At 46.7% G+C, this 27,802-nt stretch overlaps 1 protein-coding gene across 4 annotated transcripts; it reads right to left on the minus strand.

The window, feature by feature from the left end:
* TNNT1 (troponin T1, slow skeletal type) lies at positions 1 to 27,802 on the minus strand. Of its 4 annotated transcripts, none has more exons than XM_053361672.1 (13): positions 27,691 to 27,802; positions 21,088 to 21,138; positions 20,180 to 20,193; positions 17,286 to 17,318; positions 13,872 to 13,893; positions 12,498 to 12,558; positions 11,404 to 11,520; positions 6,077 to 6,154; positions 5,085 to 5,198; positions 3,552 to 3,661; positions 1,200 to 1,290; positions 1,044 to 1,084; positions 1 to 267 (listed from the first exon to the last, which is right to left on the minus strand). In XM_053361672.1, exons 2-13 carry the CDS (start codon positions 21,114 to 21,116, stop codon positions 222 to 224), a joined length of 756 nt encoding a protein of 251 aa, XP_053217647.1. In that variant the 5' UTR covers positions 21,117 to 21,138; positions 27,691 to 27,802; the 3' UTR covers positions 1 to 221. The 4 variants fall into 4 exon arrangements, with proteins under 4 accessions (XP_053217647.1, XP_053217648.1, XP_053217649.1 ...); XM_053361673.1 differs by having other exon boundaries at positions 27,686 to 27,780; XM_053361674.1 differs by lacking the exons at positions 20,180 to 20,193; positions 21,088 to 21,138; positions 27,691 to 27,802 and adding an exon at positions 19,239 to 19,281.

Consider the following 27,802-nt stretch of genomic DNA (forward strand, 5'->3'; position numbering starts at 1 on the left):
TCACTAGGGAGGTACCACAGAGGGGAGAGTTTGGTTTATTGGGTCTGGCTTGTGACAAAGAGCTTGTTACAGGCACACATGACAGGGGTGAAGAAGAATGGACAAAGGGCAGGCTGGCCAACTTTCAACATAAAACAGGGCAGGGGAAGCAGTGGGATGCTGCACTCAATAGTGGCTCCCAGATCTCCGCATAAATTGTAGGCGGGTGGGTGTCTTCTTTTTTACTTCCAGCGGCCACCAAGTCTGGCTTTTCCAGCACCTTTCTTGCTGCAAGGAAGAAATGTACAAGTTGTAAAATATCCACATTCACCATCTGTCTGTCTGTCTGTCTGTCTGTCTGTCTGTCTATCTATCTATCCAAGAAGACTCACACCCAGCTCTGTGTACTGCTTGCATATATACACTATGTATTTGAAATATAATTTGTGAGGGAAACTCAAGCTAAGCAGTCACAAGACCAGAATATGACACAACAAATTTCCAAATATGAAATGTTAAAGTTTGAGAGAATTCTACAGCTGAATTTCAGCTTCCAATTGGTGCAGATCTTGAGATTTTGGTGACCTGCATTCCACCTCTCCAAAATAGTATGTTATCTATTTGTTTCAGAAAATTTATATACCGCTTGATTGTAAAAACAACAACCCTCAAAGCAGTTTACATAAAGATATAACAATAAAATCAAGAAAAAAAATTACAATTGTATTTTAAAACATACAAAAGTTAAAATGCTGAAACAGATTAAAATGACCTCAACTTCCTAAGCATTTGGGTAAGCTTGTCTGAACAAAAAACTCCTCAGCAGGTGCCAAAAAGAGGATTTTTAAAATTTATAATCTGGCAGTTGTGGACTTTATGAATTCATGCACAGTTCCACATGAACACTAGAACCTGTTCCTCAAGCAGTTTCCACACTGTGGATTCCAGTTGTGAAAATGCACAAGTTTTGTGGCTATAAAACATGCGGTGGGTGGGTGGGTAATGGGATTTGAGGCCAGAGTAATTTGTATGTGTGTTGCTGCCGGAACCACAAAGTCACTCACAATTTCTGGGCGTGGCTGATGCGGTTGTAAAGAACATTGATCTGGAAAGGAAGGGAAACACAAACAACACAGAGAGAAGGAAATTGATGTTAATATCATTTTGGCAGCAGGGAAAGTTCCGTATCCAAAAGTATATTTCTTTTTCTCCCTCCTTACCTCATACTTCTGACATTTGTATTTTTCCATCAGGTCAAATTTCTCTGATTCTAGTTGATGGATCCAGTCATGTAGCTCCTTGGCTGTGTCCCTGGACAGAGAGAGGCAAATTGTATTGGGGTTTGGGGGACTTATCTGATTTTTTAAAAAAAACCTTTCCCTCCCCCCCCCCACATCCCTCATGCCCCTCCCTGGCCAGACACTCAATGGTGCCAAGAACTGCTGGTGGCCATGGTGGGGGCTTTGGCCAAGCCACTTTCCCTCCCTCCTCTCCGCCATTCCTGTCAACTGATGGTGCTCCTCTGCCTCATCTTGGCTGCCAGACAGAGCCAAGGCAGCAATATCTTCTCCCCGCCATTGCTGTGTCTGCTTCTCCCCTTTGGGCTGTTATAAGACTTTTAAGGTCTCACATATAGAATAAATGTTCAGAAATGCACACATATCTAAATACCGTATTTTTCGCACCATAGGACGCACTTTTCCCCCTCCAAAAATGAAGGGGAAATGTGTGTGCGTCCTATGGTGCGAATGCAGGCTTTCGCTGAAGCCTGGAGAGCGAGAGGCATCGGTGCGCATCGACCCCTCTCGCTCTCCAGGCTTCAGGAAGCTATCCGCAAGCCTTGCAAGCCCGGCGGGAGTTCCCGCGGGCTCACAAGGCTTGCGGGCAGCAGCCTGCAGCCCCCGCGAGTGTCCGCAAGCCTTGCGCGCCCGGTGGGAGCGCGCGAGGCTTGGCGCGGCAACCTGTCGCCCGAAGCACCGGGAGCCCTCCGGAGGGCTCCCCGTGCTTTGGGCGAGTGTCCGCAAGCCTTGCGCGCCCGGCGGGAGGTCCCGCCGAGCGCGTGAGGCTTGGGGCGGAAGCCTGTCACCCGAAGCACGGGGAGCCCTCCGGAGGGCTCTCCGTGCTTCGGGCGAGTGTCTGCAAGCCTTGCGCGCCCGGCGGGAGGTCCCGCCGAGCGCGTGAGGCTTGGGGCGGCAGCCTGTCGCCCGAAGCACGGGGAGCCCTCCGGAGGGCTCTCCGTGCTTCGGGCGAGTGTCTGCAAGCCTTGCGCGCCCGGCGGGAGGTCCCGACGGGCGCGCGAGGCTTGGGGCGGCAGCCTGTCACCCGAAGCACAGGGAGCCCTCCGGAGGGCTCCCCATGCTTCGGGCGAGTGTTCGCAAGCCTTGCGCGCCCGGCGGGAGCTCCCGCCGGGCGCGCAAGACTTGGGGCGGCAGCCTGCAGCCCGAAGCATGCAGAGCCCTCCGGAGGGTGCCCCGTGCTTCGGGCAGGTGTGCGCAAGGCTTGGGGCGGCAGCCGCGGCTGGGGGGGGAATAATTTTTTTTTATTCATTTCCCCCCCAAAAAAAGAGGTGCGTCCTATGGGCTGGTGCGCCCTATAGAACGAAAAATACGGTATATGAACTATGTGTCTGAAATAGTACGGGAGAGCAATCCTGAAGCCATTTTGACTCACCCACTGACCTCAAATATTCCTCTGCAGTAAGGGAGGCAAATGGGGAAAGCTTTCCCATTGTCTTTTTGCTTGCAAATCCTGCCTTAAGGCCATATTTGTGTATGAATAGGGTGAGCCTGTGACCTGGACTCAGGAACTAAAGTATTAACCATCACAAAAGAATGGCCAGGCTGTCCAGGTAATGCAACCAGTGACCATTATCAGGTATCCTGGCAGGCAGGATTTCTGCTGGAGACCGCCTCCTCTGCTTTAGACTGCCTCCTGTGATGTATGTATGTATGATGTTTCAGGGGGTTGGTCTTGGGCTACAGGGAGGGCAATTTCAAAATTCTATATAAGGGCTTGTGCACCAATGTTCTGGGTTCTCCTCCCTCCTGCGTGTGGTGAGTGTGGAACGCTGTTGCCACTGTTCCCTGAATAAAGATCAGGCTTACTAGCCGCTTTGCTTTTCAATTTACAGTCGCACCTCAGAAGTCGAATGCCTTGTGAGATGAACGTTTTGACTCCCAAACGCCGCAAATCCAGAAGTGATTGTTCCGGTTTGCGAACGTTCTTTGGAACCCGATCATCCGTTGCGGTTTCTGTAGCTTCCCGAACGTTTTGGAAGTTGAACGGACTTCCGGAATGGATTCTGTTTGACTTCTAAGGTACAGCTGTTCTCTGGTTGGCTTCTGTTATTTCTCCTACCGATAAGGAACCCACTTAAGAACTCTATATGGGCTCTGGAATACCCCATAAGGAAAAAGGAGCAGCCCCCCCCTTATAACAGGGCCAAAGTGTGAGGCACATGAATAAGCCAGCTGCAATGGTGAGGAGGGGGGCAGGGTCAAGGGGGCTCTTCTATGGGGGACCCTTGCAGGGGACCCTTGGTGCCAGTCTTGCAGCTCCACTCTGTTACCAACCTCAGCTGTTGTTCGCTTAAGTTCTCTACATTGAGCGGCTTCCTTCGCTCCGATAAGATCCGGATCTTCATTTCACGGCCTGTCTGCCTCTTGCCACGTTTCTGCTCGGCCTAAGAGAGAGAACCCAGGTGGGAAGTGTGTACAAAAGGGAATCACCTAGGGAAAACTTTTTAAACCAGGATTTTGACCCTTAATTTGAAGGCTTTTAAAGTATTTGCGGCCTCTTTTGGTGGGGGAAGGATCTGTGAGAGCTGTGAGATGCTTTTGTTTTTTAGGCTTTTATCGATTGTGTTTACTGTAACTGGGTTTTTTTTTTGTATTTTTACTGTGTTTGCAAGCTTCTTACAAACTTTCCAGAACAATATGTGAACCAAAACACAGCTACCCTTCAAAAATTGGCACTCATCTGAATTTTGCAGTTCTCCAGTGAAACAACGTTTACAAAAATGCATGTATTTGGAAACTGTGCACATCAATGAATATATTGGTGAAAATAACATAAAATTCATTAGGAGAAATTTGCAGTAAAATGCTGGAGAATTTTCACTGGGATTCCCCCCCCCCCTTATATATAAAAAAAGAATTTGCAAATTGCTGCATGTGAAGAACCAAAATGAAGATTGGAAAAATGGGGGAAAGGAGAGAAGCAAGATGCACAGATTCTTCCAACCCTAGTTGGGAGTCCAGAAACATCTGGATCGGCTACAGGTATCTCTCTACCCTCAACAGACTGAATCACAGGAAAGGGATGGTGGCTGCAATTGTGAAAAGAGCCACCTGATGGCATCGCGGTGCTATTATATATTCCGTCCCTTCCAGAAGATCAGGTGGGAAGCAGATTCTCAAAGGCTTGAGAATAGTTGCAGAGGATGAACCTGAATAGATAAGGTGGACATCAGGTTTTACTTGGGGCTAGGGTGAATTTGCTCTCTCCAGACTGTTCAGCCCACATCTCCCTTTCCCTGTTAGAAACACCAAATATCCCCCAATCTTTAATAGAGAATGGGGGAAAATATATAATTTATCTGGGAGACCACTGTAAGCAGATGAAAACATTAGCAGGACTGCAATAACACTTGTAATGTAGCAGATACTACAAAATGGAGTGACATAAAGTATGGATTATGGAATAATATGCAGTTGCAAAGGTTGGCAATTGGACCCACGGAGGGGAATGTGGGAAGTCCAGAGATTCGGAGAAATCTCTAAGTGTGGATATATATTTTGTATTGTTATAATTCTACACTTGAAAAATCAAATAAAAATTGGTTCAAAAAAAAGGCGAAAAATCAAAAAAGAGGGAAAAAATAAGCACCAAATATCCTATAGCAACACTCCCCGCCCCCCCTGCAAAGCACATCCTCTACTATGAAGCTATGGTTTTGCAGTGAGGAATTAGCTAGCACTGTACACCTCTAGAACAGGTCCAATTGGATGGCATGCAAGTGGTTGAAATATTTAGGAAGCAAAGCAAAGCAAAGACTTGATTATCCAAAAGAGTAAATCCCTCCTTACTGTTACCCAGCAACTTACCTTTACCAGGTACCCGCCAAAATGAGCACCCATATTGGACAGCACTTTCTTCTTCTTGGCATCATCTTCTGCCCGTTTCTTGGCCTCCTCCTCCTCCTTCCTCATCTTCTCTTCCTGCACAGGGTGACCGTGTGGAATCCATTATCCAATGACAGAACAGGGGCAGGGAACATGACAGTGGTGGGCGGGGCAGAAACAACCAATGTAAATCTCACCTTTTCTAGAGTGGGCTCATTTCATACTCTCCAACATGTCGCCCAGTCAAATCAGCATGTGCATTTTTCAGGGCCACACTCCTGTGGGAGCCACGTGACTCGCACAAGATTATGACCCCCCAAAACGGGCATCTTTTGGGGCCCTGCTCTCGTGGGAGCCAAAAGGGGACGCCCTGGGAGCTAGTAAATCTAGGATGTCCCACTTAAAGTGGGGCAGTTAATGTAAGGTTACCATATTTATTTCAATGAATCCGGGGACACTTTTGAACTTCAATGGGGACTGATTTGTAAATCCGGGGACTGCCCCCAGGAAACGGGGATGTCTGGTAACCTTAAGTTAATGGGTATGTCCAATGGTTTTTGTTTTAAATAGAAAAAGCTGCCATGAAGTTGTTACAGTAAGTTTTAAATAGAAAAAGCTGCCATGAAGTTGTTACAGTAAGTGCATTTGCAGCGGCGGGGGGGGGGGCAGGGCGGGGGGGGTGTACCGTTGAGTACCCCCCCCCGAAAAAACCCGCACCGGTATGTAATTTCTATGCCCAGGCCTTACACACCCCTGTCTGTCCTGTCCAGGAAACCAAGAGGCACTTCCAGAGCTCAGGGGTATATACGTTCCAGCCAGGCAAAAACAGGCACAGAGCATATGAAGTGAAGCGTGGCTTGGGGAGAGTCCCCAGGGCTGGGCCAAGAACCCTGGAGGGCCGCATTCAGCTCCTGGCCTGAGGTCCCCCACCCGTGAGCTGGAATGGGAAGCTGCCAGGCGATGGCAATACTCACGGCCAGTTTGTTCTGCCTCTCCCGTTCCTTCTCAGTGCGGACTCGCTGCTGCTCAGCACGTTCCGCCCGCCGATGTTCCTGCCGAATGACACGAGAAACGACTCAGACCTTTGCGGTCCTCAAGGAGAAACGTGAAAGTGACTTTGCAAACAACACTGACTACTAGACAGGAGAAGCTTCTTGTTATGTACTGAAGTTCTCACCCTGGGCCAGCAGGGGGATACTGTAGATAGTTATGCAAATAAGGGATCGAAAGTGACGTTCAGTGATTGGATAGTTTTAGAAAGTTGTTACAGTTACGTTGTACTGGAGCTCTATATAAGCAGGCTGGCTGAACCCTTCAGTTCAGTTCTGTTCTGGCCTCTGAATAAACAAGAGCTGTTTGAAGAATCGCTGTGTCGTCTGATATGTTCACCCACAACTTAACACTTCTGAAAAGTAAGAGGTGTTCAACAACAGAACTTGGGAAATGGGAGGCTTTCCTTCGCTGGGTGGAGGCCAGATAGGCACCTATCTGGATTGTTGCAGTCCAAGGGTTGCCAAACCAGAGAGCGTGAATGCCATGGTACCCATGAAGTCTTTCTTCCCTTCCTTTCCTGAATTGTCCCGTGGAACATCCTTGTCACTTGGGATAACCATGTGTATGACTATTTCTCTTTTTCCAGTACTGGTGGACCAGCACCCTTTTTGTCACACAACCTGCGACACCTGAATGTTCTTCAGTAGATTCTGCAAGAGAGCAACCCTGTTTGGATTCAGCATCTAAGATCTTATGCCTACACAGCTAACCAACCGCTAGGTGGGAGCAAAGAACAACCATTCCCTGCATCACGGTCTGTCTTTGTGTTTTTGAACATGCCATGCTAGCTAAGGCTCATGGGAGCTGTAGTCCAAAAACATCGGGAGAGTGCAAGGTTGAACAAAGCTGCCCTAGAGAAAGAGAGAGAGATCCTAGATCTCCAAAGTGCATTCACCCCAAACATAGACTTCATTTTTCTGCTCTCCCCCTCCTTCCCCTTCTTTCCAGCTGCCAACATCTGTCTCAGACTCCACCTGTTTGTAAAAGTTTGAACAGTGGCGTAGCGTGGGGGGTGCAGGGGGGGCCGGCCGCACCGGGCGCAACATCTGGGGGTTAGGGTTAGGGGGCGCAAATCCACGGGTTAGGGGGGGCAAATTACTTGCCTTGCCCCGGGTGCTGACAACCCACGCTACGCCACTGAGTTTGAACCTATAGATTTTTTTTTTAATGAGCCTTTTGCAGATCTGAGCACTGTTCATATTTCCATGAACCCAACAAAGAGGTGGCCAAATAGCTAAGCCTGGAAGAGGTGAAAATAAAATAAAAGGGTGGGGGGAGGTCAAAAAGGTAATGAAAGGAGTGAAAGCAAAAAAGGAGAGAAGGTGGTGGGAGAGAGAGAAGCCTTTTCATACTGCACAGATCTGCACACTTCTTGTTGTTGGTTAGTCGGTTAGTCGTTTAGTCATGTCTGACTCTTCGTGACCCCATGGACCAGAGCACGCCAGGCACTCCTATCTTCCACTGCCTCCCACAGTTTGGTCAAACTCATGCTGGTGGCTTCAAGAACACTGTCCAACCATCTCATCCTCTGTCGTCCCCTTCTTCTTGTGCCCTCCATCTTTCCCAACATCAGGGTCTTTCCCAGCAAGTCTTCTCTTCTCATGAGGTGGCCAAAGTATTGGAGCCTCAGCTTCACAATCTGTCCTTCCAGTGAGCACTCAGGGCTGATTTCCTTCAGAATGGAGAGGTTTGATCTTCTTGCAGTCCATGGGACTCTCAAGAGTCTCCTCCAACACCATAATCTGCTCACTATTCCCCTGCATATCTTGAGAGCAGGTTGGGGAAACCGGGGCTCCCCAGATAGAGGTGCACCTCAGCTCCCTTGTGCCTTGGAAGAGGAGCCTGCACACCTTGCCTGGCTACCCAGAGCAGTGAAGGAGTGGCTTGGGCAGCGTGTGGATGGGCAGACAGGCTCCTAGTCATTCCAAGCCAGAGTGGAGAGGCCTGATTTTCGTGTCCCCCTGTGCTTGGGACCTTGACGGGGGACAACATGACCGACCCCTAGGTACACCGCTGCACCCGGATGTCACCGGACTGCAGCTCTCATCACCCCTAAGTGTTGGCCTTGCTCTCTGTCGTGGTGGGAGCTGGAGGACTCCAAGAGCATTGGGGGGGCCACCAGCTCCCCCACCCATCCTTTACACCCACACCTTGATTCTTCCATGCTGTGACTTTCTTGGCTGCATCTGTGTCAGGCTTCAGGGAATCTGATCCCACCCCCACAGTAGGCTACCAGGAATAGACAAACAGGGAGAGTTCTTACCAAAGTCTTTTATTCAATAATCACAGAGAGAGGCTTAGAAACGCTTAGTAAACTCCACCCCCCTCCTCTCTTCAAATGTCAACAGCACCACCCACCTTACGGTGGCTGCTTAGGGCCATTTGTCTCTGAGCCCTTTGCTCTCCTACTTTCAATGCTCGCTGGGTTCTGGGAGAAGGGGGATCTGGAATGCTTTCTAGTGATAATGTGTCAGCCAGCTGCTCCAACTCTGCTTCCCGCTCCTCCTCCTTCTCTCCCATTATTGCCCAACTCTGCTCTTCATCTGCCTCTGAGCCGTGACCTTCCTCAAACCACTATTGTAAATCTATACTGTCTTCCTCTTCTCTGGAAGGTTGGGGTGGGGGGAGGCGGTCTCCACCATTCCTTCTCTGTACAGTCCCTGACAGTCTGGCACTCTATGTATGGTTTTGTATTTCCTGCTTTTTAGCAGCCAGAATGGCTCTTCTAAGCCAACCCAATGGGTTTGGTTAACAACAACAACAACAATTTATTATTTCTACCCCACCCATCTGGCTGGGTTTCCCCAGCCACTCTGGGCAGCTCCCAACTGAATATTAAAAACACAACACAGCATTAAACATTAAAAAATTCCCTAAACAGGACTGCCTTCAGATGTCTTTTAAAAGTACAGTAGTTACTTATTTCCTTGACACCTGATGGGAGGGCGTTCCACCGGGTGGGTGCGACTACCGAGAAGGCCCTCTGCCCAGTTCCCTGTGCTTCATGTCTTGCAGTGAGGGAACTGCCAGAAGGCCCTCAGTGTCCGGGCAGAATGATGGGGGTAGAGACGCTCCTTCAGGTATACAGGACCGAGGCCGTTTAGGGCTTTAAAAGTCAGCACCAACACTTTGAATTGTGTTTGGAAACGTTGAAACAGACCCCTAGAATCATAGGCTTGCAAGCGAAACTTGGGGGTTATTTCGCTCAACATCCAGCTCGCTACATGATTTGCAACACAGGATGCAGCTACAAGATTCAAATATTGCTTGGAAAGGTGTGCCAATTTATATTTCAAAAGGCCATTTCTCATATGTCTCTGGAACTGGATGAATACATTTTACCCACATTTTGAAATGTCTCTTAAAAATACCTCTCAGATCCTTATCTACACCACTGCTGGGTGAATCAACATACACTTGCAAGTCAAGTCGCCTGTAAAAGCGTCAAGCAGATCAGACCCTTCGATGTAATCTTGAAGAACAGGTTGCGTGTCTCGTATAAAAATTTGCCTTTCTGTGTAACCTTAAAAAACTTATTTTCCCTCTGGGCAGCTTCTTAGCTGCCAGCATTTCTTATCATTACCCCCCCCCAATACCCCTTGCCAACCCAGTATTTGTCTTTTAGGCCAAACTGGGCATAACAATGAAGATCCCTGAACTGCCAGCCTCTTTAAATTTCTGAAAAAAAGCAGCTATGTGTACCAATATGTTTTCTCAAATGGAACAAATAGCAGTGGGTGGTGGGACAGGAAAAGTAACACGGAGAAAGGGTTAAAGAACACCAGTGGAATTATTTTTCCTAAGTGCAAGATGGGTGGTGCTGGTTTCATTTCAGGTGTGTGTGTGTGTGTGTGTGTGTGTGTGTGTGTGAGAGAGAGAGAGAGAGAGAGAGAGAGAGAGAATTAAAGCTCTCATGGGCTACATTCCCAAGTCACAACCAAGTTATACATTCAAAGCCGATCTGTGCCACTTAACAGTCATGTCTTCCCCAAAGAATCCTGGGGAAATTTATTTACCCTTCATAGAGCTACAATTCCCAGCATCCTTAAACAAACAACAGGGTCCAGGATTCAAGTGGGGGAAGCCACAACTGTCAAAGGGGCGGAAGAGTGCCTTAAATGTATGCCAGTGGATATTGCCTCCCATGCCTTTAATTAAACAAAGGAAAAACCACTACAGTCATTCCTTGGGTTACAGTCGCTTTGGGTTGCGTGATTTCAGGTTGCGCACTGTGCCGAACCCGGAAGTACCGGAACAGGTTACCTCTGGGTTTCGGCGCTTGCGCATGCACAGAGGCGCTAAATTGTGCTTTGCGCATGCACAGAAGACGCAGCGCTGCGGGTTGCGGACGCTGCGGGTTGCGAACGTGCTTCCCACATGGATCACATTTGCAACCCGAGCATCCACTGTATGTGATTGCCACGACACCCTTAGAAGTAGGTGGTGTGAGCAGGTAAACTGCTGGACCGCTGACCAATTTCAAATGAGCCACCCAATGCAGGGATGGGGACATCTGTGGCCCTCCAGATGTTCTGGGACTCCCAACGCCCATCAGTCGCAACAGCATGGCCAACAGTCAGGGATAATGGGAGATGCGGTCCAAAAACATATGGAGGGTATCAGATTGGGGAAGACTAGAGATGAAACTGGAGGGAGATTTATTCAGGTGTGGACAGCCTTGTGAAATGAATGGGCGCCAGTCTACACACAATACACAAGTGTGTGTGTGTGTGTGTGTGTCCCCACACTGACCAGATGCCCCTCTGTTGCCAGCTACCCACAATCCTTTGCTGCCCAGAACTCACAATCCTTTAATAACATTTAATGACAGATAAGGAATAGCAGATTGTACAGTGGTACCTTGGGTTAAGTACTTAATTCGTTCTGGAGGCCCGTACTTAACCTGAAACTGTTCTTAACCTGAAGCACCACTTTAGCTAATGGGGCCTCCCACTGCTGCTGCGCCATTGGAGCACGATTTCTAATCTCAACCTGAAGCAAAGTTCTTAACCTGAAGCACTATTTCTGGGTTAGCAGAGTATGTAACCTGAAGCGTATGTAACCTGAAGCATATGTAACCTGAGGTACCACTGTATCATTTAATGTAACAAACCAGAGGGGAAGCTGAAGGAAGTCAACGGGAAGGGGTGTGTGGAAATGTACAATGTATGTTTGGAAATGGTTTTGATATTTGTTGTTAGAAAAGAAACCTAATAAAAATTACATACAAAAAAGAGAAAGAACTCACAATCCTTGACATGAGACCAACGAGCTCCTCCTCTTCTTTCTTCCTCTGCTCAAAGTGCACGTCAATGAGGGTCTGGAGCTCCAGGAGGTCCTTCTCCATACGCTTGCGGTGGATGTCCTGTTTATCAGGCAGAGGGAGAGCTTAGCTTGAAGGGGATGTAGTCACCCAGATGGTCCTGTGCATGTCTCTGTGGGCTGGCCTAGGGCAGACCCTTGAAAGGTATTACCGTATTTTTCGCTCTATAGGACGCACCGGACCATAGGACGCACCTTGTTTTAGAGGGGGAGAACAAGAAAAAAAAAATCTCCCCCACTCTGCTCAGCGCCCCTTCAGCGAAGCGGCAGGAGAAATGGAGGCCCTTCCATTTCTCCTCCCGCTTGGCTGAAGGGGCGCTGCACAGCTCTCCCTCTCTGCTGAAGCAAGACTCTCCTGGCTTCAGCGAAAGGAACCTGAAGCCTCCGGAGCACAGCGGGAACTTGCGCTGCGCTCCGAAGGCTTCAGGCGGCTATCCCTGAGGCCTGGAGAGCAAGAGGGGTCAGTGCGCACCAACCCCTCTCGCTCTCCAGCAAAAGCAACGCGAAGCAGAGAGGCAGACCACAAGTCTCCTTGTGCCCGCTTGCCCACTATCTCTAATAAGTTAAGGCCAAAGTACATGTTATACACACTGCGGGCATTGTCTTTAAAAATTAAAAGCAAATATAAATGGAAGAAAGGACTGTTTAATGGTTAAATTTTCATTTCCAGCTATTTTTCCACTTAAGAACCACCTTGTTTTTCACCCATGGGGAAAAAAAAAGATGTGTATTATCACCAGCTAGTGTCTGTAGATGTAGCTGCTGTTGCCGCCACATGTTTATAGTTGCTAGCAGAGGATCAGGCAACCCCAGGAACCAGGTCCCCAATTTGTCTTGTGAGAACCAATTTAATTACTAAGGTTGACTGAGGAGGGCATCTGTGCTAGTTGGCTAAATGTCTGGTCTTTTGGCAGAGGCTGTTTGTTTGAAAGGCTCGGGGCTGTCTGGGAAGTGATGCAAAAAAGAAAAGGGGAAAAAAAACCCGGGGATTAGGACAGTTTAATAAAACAGAATACTCACATCGAAATCTACTCTCTCCCCCTCAGGGATTTTTGGAGGAGCCAACTGTGGAACCACCGGCCTTTGCGTGCAAATACAGACAAGGAAATAAAAATATAGTTAATATCTGAAAATGCTACTCACCTTCTCCCCCCCCCAAAAAAAAACCCTGCCAAAAATTGATACAAATCTCTGCTACCACTTCCCTTGAATTAGACATGTCAGAGCTAAAATGAATTGCTGTGAGTGTGTTTTGTTTTGGGGGAGGGGGAGAGAGAATTTTTAAAGTTGCGTATCAAAAAGCGGAATCTCCAAGTTCCAATTTTGTGTTGGGGTGTCCTTTTTTCTTATAGAAGGATCAATACTTATTGAACTTATTCATCACCTTAACTCTCTCTTTGCACCGTACAGTAAAAAAGAAATGCACATCAAATAGACAAACAACTGCATACAAAATTTAGAATTTAATTGTAAAAATATCAGTGCAGTCACAACAAGCTGCTCTAGTGATCACACAGAAAGTCATAACATATTTATTTTTTTGTAAAAACCGCCTCCTCCCAACTACATAACACGATCACTATGAGATTAATCAGCTAATCTAATCAGGCCTCCACAGAATCAACAGTTAAAAAATAAAAATCAAAGCCCATCAACACTCAAAAGGTTTTGCAGAAATTCTCAGGTGTCAAAAAAGGTTATTTATGTATGGCACTACTGCTGTCCGTGTGGTGGAACGAGGGAGGTCCCAGCTAAAAAAGAATGGCAACTTAAACTGATGGAATATGTGCAGCTTGTGGACCAAACATATAGAATAAGAGATTGGAAAATGTTTATTGAATATATGGGGGGAAATTGTGTACATTTGAAAACGTGGGTGGCATTAAGATAAATTCAGCAGTGGAAATAAGATTTGATGGATGTAATAATGGAGTACTGAATGGTTTAGTTTATATAAAATATGCAGGGATTTATGTTAAGCAAAGTGAACCATGGAAAGAGAAGAAGGGGTGTCATTGGGTTGTTTAAATGAATATTCTAAAATGTAAAACAGAAAATTTAATAAAAATTATAGGGGGTGGTGGGAAACACTCAAAAGGTTTCAGGGCCTTTTAAAAACTAGACATTCTAGGCAGTGATTCAATAATTACTGCCTTCCCTCACTGTGATGATACCACCCTGGGCAGAAAACTCTGTTGACTTTCAGCCTGTCAGCCTGTTGACTTTCAGACTTACAATTAAAGACGCAGGAGACTCTGATGGGGGGGGGGAATGGCAGCAACTCTGCCTTTGTGTACACACTGCTTCTTCCACCCTCCGGCGAGAACGTCAGCATCCAATGATCCTGTGGTCAGTGAACTTCTGTGGAAGAAGGACCTTATACCTGTTGCTTACCTGGGCCTGGGGCGTTCTTCCTCTGCGAGAAACAGAAGGCAAAGAATGGTCATTAATAGACGCAGAACAAACCATCATCAACTGGCTGTACAAAGAGAGCCAGCTCAAAAAACTCTGGAGGGCAGGAGGAGGGGTGGGGAGCTGGTGTCTGTAGGTAGAGCTGAGAAAGGCTTCTGCATGAGACCCTGCAGAGATGCTGCCTGTCAACAAGTGTACACAGTACAGAGCTAGAGAGACCAATAGGCTGACTTGGTATAAGGGAGCTTCTTACATCCCTGTGGCTGTCAGCAAGGCACTGTCTCTGGGGCCTTCCCAGCTTCCAAGAATTAGATGCCCGCATTGAGAATTCTCTCGTTCTGCCTCCAGCTGTCCTGCATTCCCCCTCTGCAAAGTGAGAACAGCTCCCCTGCAGGGCTGGTGGGCTCTTGGCCAGGATTAGGAAATGGCTGTCTTTGCTGCCCTCCGGAGCTAGTTGCGGAAGTGGGGTTTCGACTACCATTGGTGAAGCACAAACCGTTACGTTCTCACAGAGATATACTGTACTTTTCCATGTATAAGACAAGGTTTTTTTAAAATTAAACAATTGTGTAAAAAATTTGGGGCCACCTTACACATGGATAGTGCATAGGGGGATGTGGGACTGGTTGCTGCTGCAAGTCGGAGATTGTCAGTGGCTAATGGGCGTGTTATTGGTGGCTGCGGCAAGGGCTGGTGTTGATTGGCTGTCGCTGCGGCAATCGGGCAGGTGATTGGCGGCTTCTGCTGGCGAGGGGACAGACGATAGGTGGATTTTGCCACGTGTGCGAGTGGCAGCGTAGGTCAGGCGGGTGAGCGATTTTTGCTGATCCCCCCTAAAAGAAGCTGAACTCTGGACCACTCCCCCCAAAAAGCTCAACAAGTCTGGACAATCCTTTCCCCCAAAAGCTCAATAAGTCTGGGCAATCTCCCCCCATTTTCTTAATTTGGAGTCCCCCCCAAAAAAGCACGGGGCGTGTTATACACGGAAAAATACGGTATACCAGTATCTGACTGCAGGTCAATTTGAAACTTATAGATTGTTGAACTGGAGGAAATGAAGAATGTAATACCGAAATTGTGTCGTGACCAAGGAGTTGATGCATGGCAGTGAGGTTACTGGGTCTCTCTGCCTATCGATCCATCTGCAACTCTGAGGAGGACACTTGATGTAGCTGGTGGACTATAGTCCACAGAGGCTCGTGTCAACTTTCCCCATCCTGGTGCCCTCCCAACATTTTGCACTAGGACTCTCATCAGCCCCACCCAGCATGAGACTGGTCTAAAACAGCCTCCTCAAATTATTCATGATGTTTGGTGGGGGTGAAATGGAGGTGGGGCAGTGGTTGTGGGGTTTTTTTGGGAGGGAGGAGTAAGGTGAAATTCTCCAACAGTTCTCAGAAAACTCTCTTCTGAGACACGTCCGTCTCATTTAATTTTGAATGAAACTCTGCTGTTAGTCCATATGGTTGGGTGGAGGGAGCAAGGGGCTAAGAGTGTGAAGTCCATCGCTTTCTTCAAAGATATTAAAATGATACCAAACCATAATACAACTAGATTAGGGTTGCCGTACATCTGGACATACCCAGAATACTGCAGTCGGAAGCAGGAAAATCCAGACATGTAGGCAACCCATGTTGGCATACACATCTGGCCAATAATAATAATAATAATAATAATAATAATAATAATAATTCTCAACAACTTTTGTGTCCGGATTTTCACTTTTTGAAATATGGCAACCCTAAACTAGATCCAAAGTTGCACCCAAAATTCAGGAATGGTGAAATTTTTCATAGAACCCAAAACTGGGGACTATTCTCATCCAGGGGATGATTATTTATTTATCTATTCATTTATTCATTAGTGAATCTATTCATTTATTCAGGATGCTCTCTTTTTGGGAGGTGCTAAAAAAAGAAAGTCAACTGCCACAAACTTTGTCTTTTGAGATATTTTGGCTCAACCCTAGCTGAAAGCAGAACGCTTGGCCGTACAGCAGGTAAATATTCCAGGGTCAGCCTAGAGGAATCCAACCCAAATTTCAGGGCTGTTGGCAGGTGAGTCCAGACAGACACCAGACAGAAGACGGTTTTCATGATCATGGTCACAGGCATGTCCATAGGTACTTGAAAATATCTTTTACCCACATCTGGGCTTAGATATGTTGCTTCCCTTATAGACATGATGGGGGTGCACATGTTCTCAACACAGATACATAGAGAAAACACATGACTTGCATGTATCCAGAACATGTGTGGCACACGGACAACACCAGAGGCCTGTAGATATATCTCCACAAAATATATCAACAAGGCATATTCTGTTAGGAACCTGTGCACATCCTCCTGCTTTGAGGGGTGTGGATGGCTGGGGAGATAACTTCTTGGAAGTCAGAAATACCTCACGGGAGCTGCCGGAGGTGTGTGCGTATGTAAATAAAGTAAGCTGTTAAATTTAACTCAGAAGGGTGGTGCACTCGGCACCAGACTCAGGCCAAGCCTACTATGCATCAGAATGAGGCAGAGCTTTTGGCCTAGTATTTCATGCGAGAAGGGCAAAAAGAAAACCCCCTCAAAGACTGAGGGCAGAAAGTTGGCTAGCCTTAATTTAGACATAGCAGCCAATGTCTTTTCCATTCTCTTTTGTAAAACCTTGTGGCAACTTGTAAAAGCACCAGAGCTCCCCACATTCTCCTGACAGTGTTTCCTGGACCAGAACACCCATGAGAATAATGTCCTCAGATATTCTTGGGTAAAAAAACCCCAATAGCTGCCTCTGTGGGTGTCATATGGCAGAGAGCAGATCTCATTTATGAATGCTCCCCTACATTAACAACTCTTTACAAGTAAGACAGATAGACAAACTGACTGACTGACTAACTAACTAACTAACTAACTAACTAACTAACTAGCTAACTAGCTAACTAACTAACTGCTAGTGCAACTGGATCTCTTCAGGCCTGGTGTCTTAGCTGCATAACGGCAGATAAGTGTTTCTGTAGGGGAGCACTCAAAAGCAACCCTTCACCCACATCAGGAATGAGGAATCTATGTTCTTGGACTGCAACATCCATCAGCCCCAGCCAGCCAATCAGTCAATAGCCAGGGATGATGGGGGTTGTACTCCAACATCATCAGTAGAGTCACAGGTTTCCTAGTCTCTAAGATATAGCCTGTTCTATCACCTCATCATGTGTAGAGCAGGGCATCAGAGACCATGTGTTTATGCTTTCTTTCCAGCCATTTGCCTGAGGTTGTGTGGCCTAGCTCTGCCCATCACCAGGCTGTGACATGCCAGATTTTGCTGGAGAGGAGGGGAAGTAATGTTTTGACTTGCCCCCTCCTGTGACCCCACCCCCACCCCAAAAAGGAAGAATGGAGTGAAGAGGAAAGATACCTTGCTCAGCAGCCTGCTCAGGTTCGTCAGCCACTGCAAACAACATATATCACAGGGGTCAGGAGGACGGGGAACACAGATGGAGCAAGGATGAGGTGGAGCAAGGAGAGAGAGGGAAGTTGTAGGGTAGAGACCCAATTAATGAGAGAAATGAAAAGGCAGATCAATCCATCTACAGCAGAGGTGAGGAAGCTCTAGTCTTCCAGACATTGTTGGACTCCAATTCCCATCATCCTTGGCCATGCTGACTATGGCTGATAGGCTTTGAAGTCCATCAATTTCTGCCAGGCCAAAGTTTCCCAAACCCTGATCTACAGGTTGTGGATAAAAATGAGAGGGAAATGTCATTAAAATAAAAAAGACATTAGCCGAGGGGGAAAGAGGAGATATGTAGCATAGCTGTCAATGTTTCCCATTTTTTTAAAGGGAAATTCCCTTATTCCGAATAGGATTCCTCTCAAGAAAAGGGAAAAGTTGACAGCTATGATATGTAGGCCACTTCTCTCCATTCAAATTGAGAGTAATATTATTTGTTTGGTCTTAGCGATGTCCCCATGTAGCAAAATCTGAATGGCTACACAGTGCCACCTTCACATTTTGCACTTTATGTGATCCCTGACTGGTACCGTGATGCCATCATACTTTCTCTGCTTCTTCCCCACAATGGATGCCTTCAAATAATAAAAAATGGCAAGAAGAAGAATAGGAACCATTTCCCAAGAGGCACAAAAATATTGAAAAGAACCATTTACACTTCATGGCTCAGCTTCCATTTAGAATAATACACAATCCTCAGAACTGTTTCCAGGTGCACAGGGAATGGTACCAGAGGACAAAAATTTGAAGGGGAAAAATAATGCTCAGTTATAATTGGAAGGCAAAATTAGCCGCTGCCGCCATCAAGCATTGTCACCTGGTTAAGCAAACGGGTTGAAAAGGGGGGGAAAGGAAAGAAAGAAGTTACAAGCATAAATAAAGGGACCGGCTTCAAGCATCTAGGAGGTGGAATGCAGATTGTAAAAAAAGAAAAGAAAACAGCATTGGACCCAGTTATGAGACAGAGTTATTGCACAGATGTCAGAGACTGGGCAGAGGAGGAAGAATGGTGGAGACTGCCTGCCCATCCTGACCCTTCCAGGTAGAAGGAGGAAGAGGAAGACAGTCTAGATTTACAACAGGGGTTTGCAGGAGGTCAGAGCTCAGAGGCAGATGAGGAGAAAAGTTGGGAAATAATGGCAGAGGAGGAGGAGCTGGCTGACACGTTGTCACTAGAAAGCATTCCAGACCCACCACCTCCCAGAACCCGGCGAGCCTTAAAAGTAGGAGAGCAAAGAGCTCAAAGACAGAGGGCGCTTAGCGGCACCCGTAGAGGAGGTGATGATGGTGACAAATAAGGAAGTGGGAGAGAAGGGGGGGGTAGATTCACTCGTGACTATGCCATTATCCAAGAGGCTGAGTTCTATAGCCTCTCTCTGTAAAGCTTGAAATAAAAAAGGGCTGTAAGAAACTTTCCTTGTCTTTATACTTTCCTGGGCAACCAGCCGGGAGCTGCTGACAGCATCCTGACAACATGTGACGCTCAAAAAAGTGGCCTGTGAATTTCATAACAATAAAGGGAGGCTGAGTCATCCCAGGCTGAAAACCAGAAGGGAGAAAATTTGTGAATGACAGCAGGCAAACCTTTCAGGCATGGGGGGGAGAGAAACCGGACATCCTGTGTTCACACAGGCCCCCTTTCCCAGTTGAAACAACCCCATTCTCCTCCCAGAGAAATGGAGCCCAGACCCCAACTTTTCTGAATCCTAGTCACTAAGATTTGGAGCCACTGTGGGGGTCAGGAGCACTCTTGGTTCTCCACTAAGTAATTCTGTGAGAGTGTCTTAGGCCTGAAACAAAACAAAGGATGCTCAGCAGGAAGAGTAGGGAGGAAATAGATGTGCGATAATACCTCACCTTCTTCTTCAGCTTGTTCCTCTTCTTCAAGAAAGAGAGAGAGAGAGAGAGAGAGAGAGAGAGAGAGAGAGATACCAAAGAAAAAGAGAATGAGACAGAGGGAGGTTATGAGTTTGGCAAGGGTGGTGTCAACAGATATGGGATATTGGTTGCTGATTACCACAAGTTAGGGAAATGCTTTGGGAACAAGGTCTGAGTGGGAGAATGGCCTGCCCTGTAAGACATTTTGCTGGAGGAAAAAGTTCTTACAAACAAGCAAATACACACACACACACACAGACACACACACGAGAGTTCAGGACTGGAAAGAATGAGGTGTTCACTTCTTGCTCTGCAAGTAAAAATATCAATCTAAGGGCACTTCAGACAACCTGTTTACCCAGCATTCACCATCATTTGTTTGGAGGGAGATTAGATGAAGTTGACTGTTTCATTCATTCTGATTTTTTTTTTTTGTGGGAAGCTTAGATGACATTGCACCTCAGCTGGCGTGGGTTTCAATTTTGGTTGCTGAGAGAAGGCTGGGCAAACTGGTCATGGCAGAGGCAGGCAGAGAGGAACCTGGAGGAGCTGAGATAAAACTTTGTCGTTTGTTTATTTTTTTAAAAAAAGAATGAATCGGGAAAAGCGGGGGTGGGGGGAGATGCTACTCAGATGAATTATACCCTCCCCGTCCCCACCCACATAGCTGTGGAATGCCATGTGTGGCTTACAAGGGAAGAATAATGAATGGTTAGCATTAAGAGCTGCCTGCCTAGATGCACCCTAGGAATGCCATCAGGAAAGACAAACAAATCTGTTGATAGGCAGATGCCAGTATATAAAAAATATGCAGCGCCTTTTTAAAAAAACACAAAAACAAAACATCCACAGCCAGAAAAGATTGTGGAAAAGATCACAACTGATCATGAGTATTAATGGATGACTTAGGAATCTCTTACCTTCCTGCTGCTCCCTGGTGTGTGGGAAATGGGGTTGGCAGGGAAAGAGAAGGAGAGAAGGCAATGGAGACATATATTAATGCGTCCTTGATGTTGAACTGTGGGCACATCTCAACACCATACAGCTAAATAGTCTTGAAACAATTTTGAAATGTACTTTTGGATGTTATTCAGACTAACGTCTTGGGGAGGAGGCACACGAAGGAGGGCCTCAGAAGATGATCTGAGGGTCCAGGTAGGTTCATATGGAAAGAGGCAGTCCTTGACGTATTGCGGTCCTGGGCCATTTAAGGCTTTATAAATCAAAATCAGCACTTTGAATTGGCTCTGGAAACTAATTGGTAGCCAGTGCAGTCAGACCAGTCTTGCTCCGGTGAGCAACTTGGGCGCTGAATTCTGCACTAGCTGAAGTTTCCAAACCGTCAATGAATTAACAAATGAAGTCCAAATGAAATTCTTATCCACCCCTAACCCCTAACCCCAACTTGTGTGCATTCTTAATTACACATAGGTAACCGCAGTCTAGGGACGCGGGTGGCGCTGTGGGTTAAACCACAGAGCCTAGGGCTTGCTGACCAGAAGGTCGGCGGTTTGAATCCCCGCGATGGGGTGAGCTCCTGTTGCTTGGTCCCAGCTCCTGCCCACCTAGCAGTTCGAAAGCATATCAAAGTGCAAGTAGATAAATAGGTACTGCTCCGGCGGGAAGGTAAACGGCGTTTCCGTGCGCTGCTCTGGTTCTCCAGAAGCGGCTTAGTCATGCTGGCCACATGACCCGGACGTCGGCTGTACGTCGGCTCCCTCGGCCCATAAAGCGAGATGAGTGCCGCAACCCCAGAGTCGGCCACGACTGGACCTAATGGTCAGGGGTCCCTTTACCTTTACCTAACCTCAGTCTGGATATTACTTACTCCTCGTACTCGGCTTCCTCATCAGACATGGTGGTGGTTATTGGGTTTCACCTGGAAGAGAAGAAAGAGGTTTGGCCAGGGTGGGGGATGCATTGTGGAGTTAAATTTCAGAAACTCTTCAGCAATGACAGCAGGGGAACTTGTGAATACAGAACTAAATATGGCCCCCTTCTCAACACACTGGCTTATCTTCAGGGGTACCCAATCAGGGCAAAAATTAAATAGGAGATGATGGCACAGAGCAAAGGTCATCGCCATTCATCCCAGCCCCTTCCCCGGCAGTTCTCCTGAGAGCCCATCCTAATTCCATCTGGAATCCCTTTCCCTTTTATGGTACGAACTGCAGGCAGGGCAGTGGACAGACAAAGAAGGATTGTGATCAAAGGCTGGAGCAGGCGGAGTATGTGGGGGCAAAGTTAGGGGCGAGAATAGTTCCAAGCCTTCCATCACTATCTATTTATAACCATTGTCACTGCACGGCTCAGTGTGGAAGGGAACAGAAGGTATTCCCCTTGTAGGAAGCAGTGGCTCCCATCAGGGATCCTGGTGGGGGTAGATTTAGGGCTGTGCAAGTGGGTTCTGAGCTGAGGGGGCTCCGTCTTAGAGCCCGGTAAGCAAGGTGCTGGGTTTTGGGAAGGAGGCGTGAGGCCCTGACGTGATGTCCTCCTCCCTCTTTCCCAAAGCCTAGTTAGCGCCTTTCCAGCTGCAAAGCCACCACAAGCATTGATGCGAGTACAGTGCTATAATCTCGCTTTCTAGCCAATGCGGAAACATTGTACCAGCAGGAAGTGATCTGATGCAAAGATATCACCGCACACATCCATGCCTAAAGGTACGTAACTGTTTAACCCCAATGGCTTCACTCCAAAGTAAACCCATTGGTGCGATAAGGGACTTTTGTGCCACATATTCAAAGCCAAACAGTTAAACCCCTGTGTTGCAAACAATTATCAGTAATATCAAAGGCAACACGATGACCAAGTACAACAATGTGATATCAATATACACTCTTTATATAAACTATACGGAACATTGAATGATATGAAATATGCATATGATTTGCAGAGAGTGCATATTTCATATATTTCATATTGTTCAATGTTCCGTATAGATTATATAAAGAGTGTATATTGATATTGCATTGTTGTACTTGGTCATCGTGTTGCCTTTGATATTACTGACATATTCAAAACCAGGCTGGCGTGAGGTGTCTGAAGCTCAAGCAACTACGTAGTTCAGGGATGGGGGGATTTTGTGGTCCTACAGATGCCGCTGAACTGCTCTTCCCATTATCCCAGGCCACTGGCCATGCTAGCAGAGGCTGATGGGCACTGGAGGACAACAATATCTGGAAAGCCAGCAGCTCCCCATCCTTGGCCTAGTTCCAAACGTATAATGGCTGATGAAGACTGCCATCCTTTGGTTGACTGGTAATGAGGCTTCTAGACTTTGGATTCCCCCACGACTGTCATGGGAAACCAGCAAGTGAAACAGGAAACACCTTGTACAAAGAGGATCCTCTTCTTGTTGGGTTTGTGCAGTGGATGCTAATTCCCCTGCTGTACGTTTAAGATCAGTAGTGCCTTGCCTGTCTCCCTGGTTTTTGCCACACAATCACCCAGCAGAGCATTACAACCTCCCTGTAACATTCCAGTATTTGATGCTGTAAAATCAGCAGACGGTGAGACCCGATGAACTTTGAAACAGCCTCATCTGTGATTCTGTGCAGTGTTCTTGTTGGACTACAACTCCCATCATCCCTGAATGCTGGCCATGCTGGCTGAAGCTGCTGGAAGTTGGGGAGGTTGGGGAAGCAATATAGCCTTGGATAACTCTTAAACCATCTGGATCAGGGATAGGCAACCTAAGGCCTGGGAGCCGGATGCGGCCCAATCGCCTTCTCAATCCGGCTTGCGGACGGTCCGGGAATCAGTGTGTTTTTACATGAGTAGAATGTGTCCTTTTATTTAAAATGCATCTCTGGGTTATTTGTGGGTCATAGGAATTTGTTCATTTCCCCCAAAAATGTAGTCCAGCCCCCACAAGGTCTGAGGGACGGTGGACTGGCTCACGGCTGAAAAAGGTTGCTGACCCCTGATCTGGATAATGACTAGAGCAGGCCATCTAAGATGTATAGGTGCTGATTAGGTTTGCATTCACCTCGGCTTCTAGGAAAGAGATGGCTGGGTCATGGCAGAGGCTACGAACTCACCAGTGTGCCTTTGGCTAGTGAAAAAGGCAGGCACACAAACCAATCCTAAGCAGGTTTACTCAGAAGCAAGCCCCAATGGCCAGGGATGATGGGAACTGTAGCTGATCTGGAGGGTCGCAGGTTCCCCTACCCTGCTTACTAGAATATGAACTCACCAGTGAGGTATATTTGCAGTTAGCTTCAGACAAAAGAAAATCCTTTTTTTGGAGGGGGGTGTACAGCAGATAATTTATTTATATAATTCACAAGATGCAGAAATAGTAATTAGTTCAGGTGTCTTAAAAAGAAAAAAAAGAGGATTGGGCAAAATTAATGGTTCATCCCAAATGGAAGCTCCATGTAAAGAAGCAGTGTCAGCCTGTACAGCAGATAGCCAGGCACAAATGGGAAATGCCAACCCTTATGTGTGGTGCTTGGGAGTGCCCAGAGGCACTTAGCAGGCAGCCACTGAAAGCAGAACTCTGGATTAGACTGGCCTTGGCATCATCCAATGAGACAATTTTGTGTGTGTTTTATGTGCCAAGGCATAGCTGGTCCATGTGGGTATCTTAGGTATGCATGCCCCATGCCTTCCCAAAGTCTCAGTTCTCTGGTTTCTTTTCACAGAAGGCCTGGCAATTAAACTACTTCATGTTTACAGGCCACACCACGAGCTCCTTTGTGCAAACTGGCTCAAGTCACCACCTCAGCCTCAAGTTCCCTTACTTGTAAAAGGTATGTCAACAGTGACATATTTCACAGGCTTGTTGTGAGAGCAAACACGTGTAAGGTTGGAAAAGCTATTTACTACTTCTGAGGGGGCAGGTGGGTGACAGACAACCTGAACCCAAAGCATTTTGGCACCTGAGGGAGAAAAATCCACATGGTGCTTTGAATCGTGTGTGTGTGTTGAATTAATTTTATATGACCAACAAAACAAAAATACAACATTTAAAAATACAAAAGCACAAGTATTTAGAAATTAGTGGCCCTTCAAAAGTACCTCACATATTCCCTCCCCCAAGACAGCTACATGGCAGGGCAGGCCCCAATATGAGTGTCAAGAGGAGATGGTGCTGAGAGGATTACTTAAGATCGGTTGGTGATCAATTTGGAATGCAAACAAGTTGCTTTTCTAGTTGGTTGGTTGGTTTATAGCATGGCATTTTATTCTGCCCCATCTACAAGGAGCTCTGTTTGGCACAGCAACTTAAGAAGAGTCTCATTGTATCAGGCCAGTGGCCCAACTAATCCAACATCCTCTTCTTACAGTGGCCAATGTGCTAAAACATCTTGGCCAGCACTGGATACCAAGCACTTGACTCAGTGGCTACTGATTCATGATGGCTATTGGGACACTGCCCCACCAACTTCACTCTGCCCTCAGCTAGTCCTCACCTGGCAGCTCTGCCTCTCATTGGCTCTGACGCCACCTGCTGTTGGCCTCCTTATCTTTTGCCCCACTAGTCCCAATGGGCACCAGCTGCCACTGCCACTGCCTTGGCCTGTTTGGTCTTGTTTTCTGCTCTCCCTGAGGTGACAAAATGTCTTGGGCCAGTCCCGTAATAAACCTACAGGGTTTGGGCTTGCGCAGAGGGGCATTCTGGGGCACAATTTCCATGCCCTTCCTGTGCCCGCTGTGGCTTTGTTTGACACAGTTGAGGTGATGGCAGTGGGAGCGTTTGTCCTGAGCAGCTGTTGTGAAAGGTCACAGATATTTTGGAAGTCTCCTTCCATTGTTTCTCAGCATCCCATTTGAGTCCCTTCCTACTATATCTTTAAATAACCTTGACCAGCTTGGGCTGGCATCCCTGTATCCTGCCAATCCGAAGCCACCACCTTCCCTCACAGGAGTCACTGCTGTGCCAAGCAAGTTCATCTACCTAATGGAAAGCTTCAAGAACAAACAAACCAGAAAAAAGCCCTTTACGGTCATGCCACCTTTTTAAAAGCCCTGATATGGTTTTGAATGATATCTTTCTTTCCGCATCCGGGAAGCAAATCCGACTTACCATATGCTTGCTGCGCAAAAGTGTTTGAATTGTTTTATAATTTGTTTGCTTACATCTCTAAAGGCAAACATAATGAACTACACCTCTGGCAAGCTTCCCTGTGTGCAAAAGACACAAGATAACTGAACCAGACACTAAGCCTCTGACTAGACTGGTGCTGCCATAATGCAGTGGTTAGAATGTATCTAGAGGACATCCAGCTCAACCCCATAGATAACAGGCAGCCCTGCTTAGAGAAGCTTTTAATGTTTAACAGGTTATTGTATTTTAGTATTCTGTTGGAAGCCACCCAGAGCAGCTGGGGAAACCCAGCCAGATGGGCGGGGTATAAATAATAATAATAATAATAATAATAATAATAATTTATTATTATTATTATTATTATTATTATTATTATTATTATTACTGTTACTACATGCGTAAATTGGAACAGTAAAGAGGGGGAAAGGCGATCTGCAGCAAAATGTTGCGGTGTATCTTCACCTCCTTATCACAGTGCTCCTGTTCAGGGTTCCAGCCAGCAAACTCTGCTTTCCTTTAGGATACTATGAGCCAAGAGGTATCCAACATGGTGCCGTCCAGATATTGTTGGACTCCAGTTTCCCTCACCCCAGCCAACATGGCCAGAGTCAGGGTCAGGCATGCTGGGAGCTGTAGGTCAACAACACCTGGGGGCACCATGTTGGCTAACCCTGCCGTAAGCTGCAAGGAGCTCAAATTGGGGACTCCACTCGTTCCCCGACTGAACAAGGTGTCAAACTAAAACAGGGATTTCAGAATTCATGACTTGTAAGTGATGAAATCAGGAATGGGAGAAATGTTTGCCCAGGGCTCCCCCAGATGATATATTTACTGAGCACTCATCCTGATTTGTTTGCATGAAGCTTAATGCTGATTATACCTGGTCTTTACTAAGTGTTTGGTTTGATTTGTTTGCAGGGAGATGATACTACAGTGAGCACTCACTCTCTGTTCATCCTGATCTGCTTGTAGGGTGTTTACATTTTAACTTCTCCTAGTTTCTCATTTTTCTACTCTTAAATTCTGTTATCCACATTACCACAGCATTTTGTGATTTTTGTGTGATGAAAAATTCACCAGCATTTTATTGTGAATTTCTCCTAATATTCACATTTGTGTGCAATTTTGCCCAATTATATACATTTTCCGCAAGCGATTTCCCCTATCGGAATGTGTCTTTTTTGTTATTTTCACTTATAAGCATTTTTATGCACACTTTACCCTGGTATTTGCATTTTCGTACATGTTACTTGGCTGGAGAATTGCATTGCAAAATTTGCAGGAGGGCGAATTTCACGATGTGGCTGCGTTTTGATTCATGCATTGTTTTTGAAAATGAAAATCAGGTAGCTTCACCTTTAAATGAACATAGAATCCAATATCTCCCCCATCCCAAACCATTACTCATTCCTACAACCTATACTTTTCAGTGCATTTCCCATCACTTTTCTAACCACAAAAGTCTTACTCTTTTTTTAATTGCTCAAACCTAAAGTTCTGCTTGAATCTCTCCCACTGAATAATAGCAGAATATTAGCAAACATGTTGCCTTTTCCCATTGATGCAGTTCCATGCGCTCTGCTATCCTGCCACAAAATGGGCTGGTTGCTTGTTGGTTTGAGGAAGAAGGTTCAATTGTTTGTGGCTGAAAGTATTTGAGGCTGAGTTTACGAACCCAATAACCGCTTAGGCTGCATTTAATTACACAGAAGAGGTTTGTGTGGGGCTCATGCTTTGCCCAGAAACCACTTTCTGTGAGCCAGAAGCCCTGCCTTCTAATCCTAGTGAAAAAGGCACTCTGCACATGTTCAGTGGTGTTCTAATATTTTATGATTGGTCGGACTGTCCCGTTGATAGCAGGTCCCATGGGCAAAGGACTGGGAAATGATTCCCAATGAGCTTTGAGGGAAAGAGTTAGATTATCGTGAAAAAGAGGGACATAGTTTGGAAAGAAACAGATTAATATATGAATTGTAAGGAGCGGGGGCTTGGGGCCATTTCCTCAGTGGAAGACCACATGTTTTGCATGGGAAAGGTTCTGGGTTCAGTCCCTGGCATTCTGCATCTGGAAGGAATCTTGGCTAGCAGGGCTTTTTCTACCAGAGAACCTGGAGCGCCATTACCAGTCAGAGTAGACTAGATGGTTGATATGTGCCATCTGGTCAGCTTCTTATGTTCCTCTAAATGTGCTCATGAGTCTTCCAAGCACAGACTTGCTACTGAACAACCTCACCAACAATCACATTTGTTAGTGTCTCACAAAGTAGTCGGATAAGAACACAGACCATCTCAGCAGCCCTTCCTGCACCCCAGTTATACAGATCAAGCACCAAACCTAGCAAACATGGCTGGCTACACACACACACACACTGACCTCACCCGGAGAAGGGCAGTCCAGAGATCTCTCTTCCTCTCCACAGGCACTGGCTACTGCAGGAGCCGAAGTGTGTGTGCGTGAGGCCTTATAATGAGGTAACCAGACACCCCCCCC

The sequence above is a fragment of the Podarcis raffonei genome, chromosome 13, assembly GCF_027172205.1.
Source record: "Podarcis raffonei isolate rPodRaf1 chromosome 13, rPodRaf1.pri, whole genome shotgun sequence".
Lineage (NCBI taxonomy): Eukaryota > Metazoa > Chordata > Lepidosauria > Squamata > Lacertidae > Podarcis > Podarcis raffonei.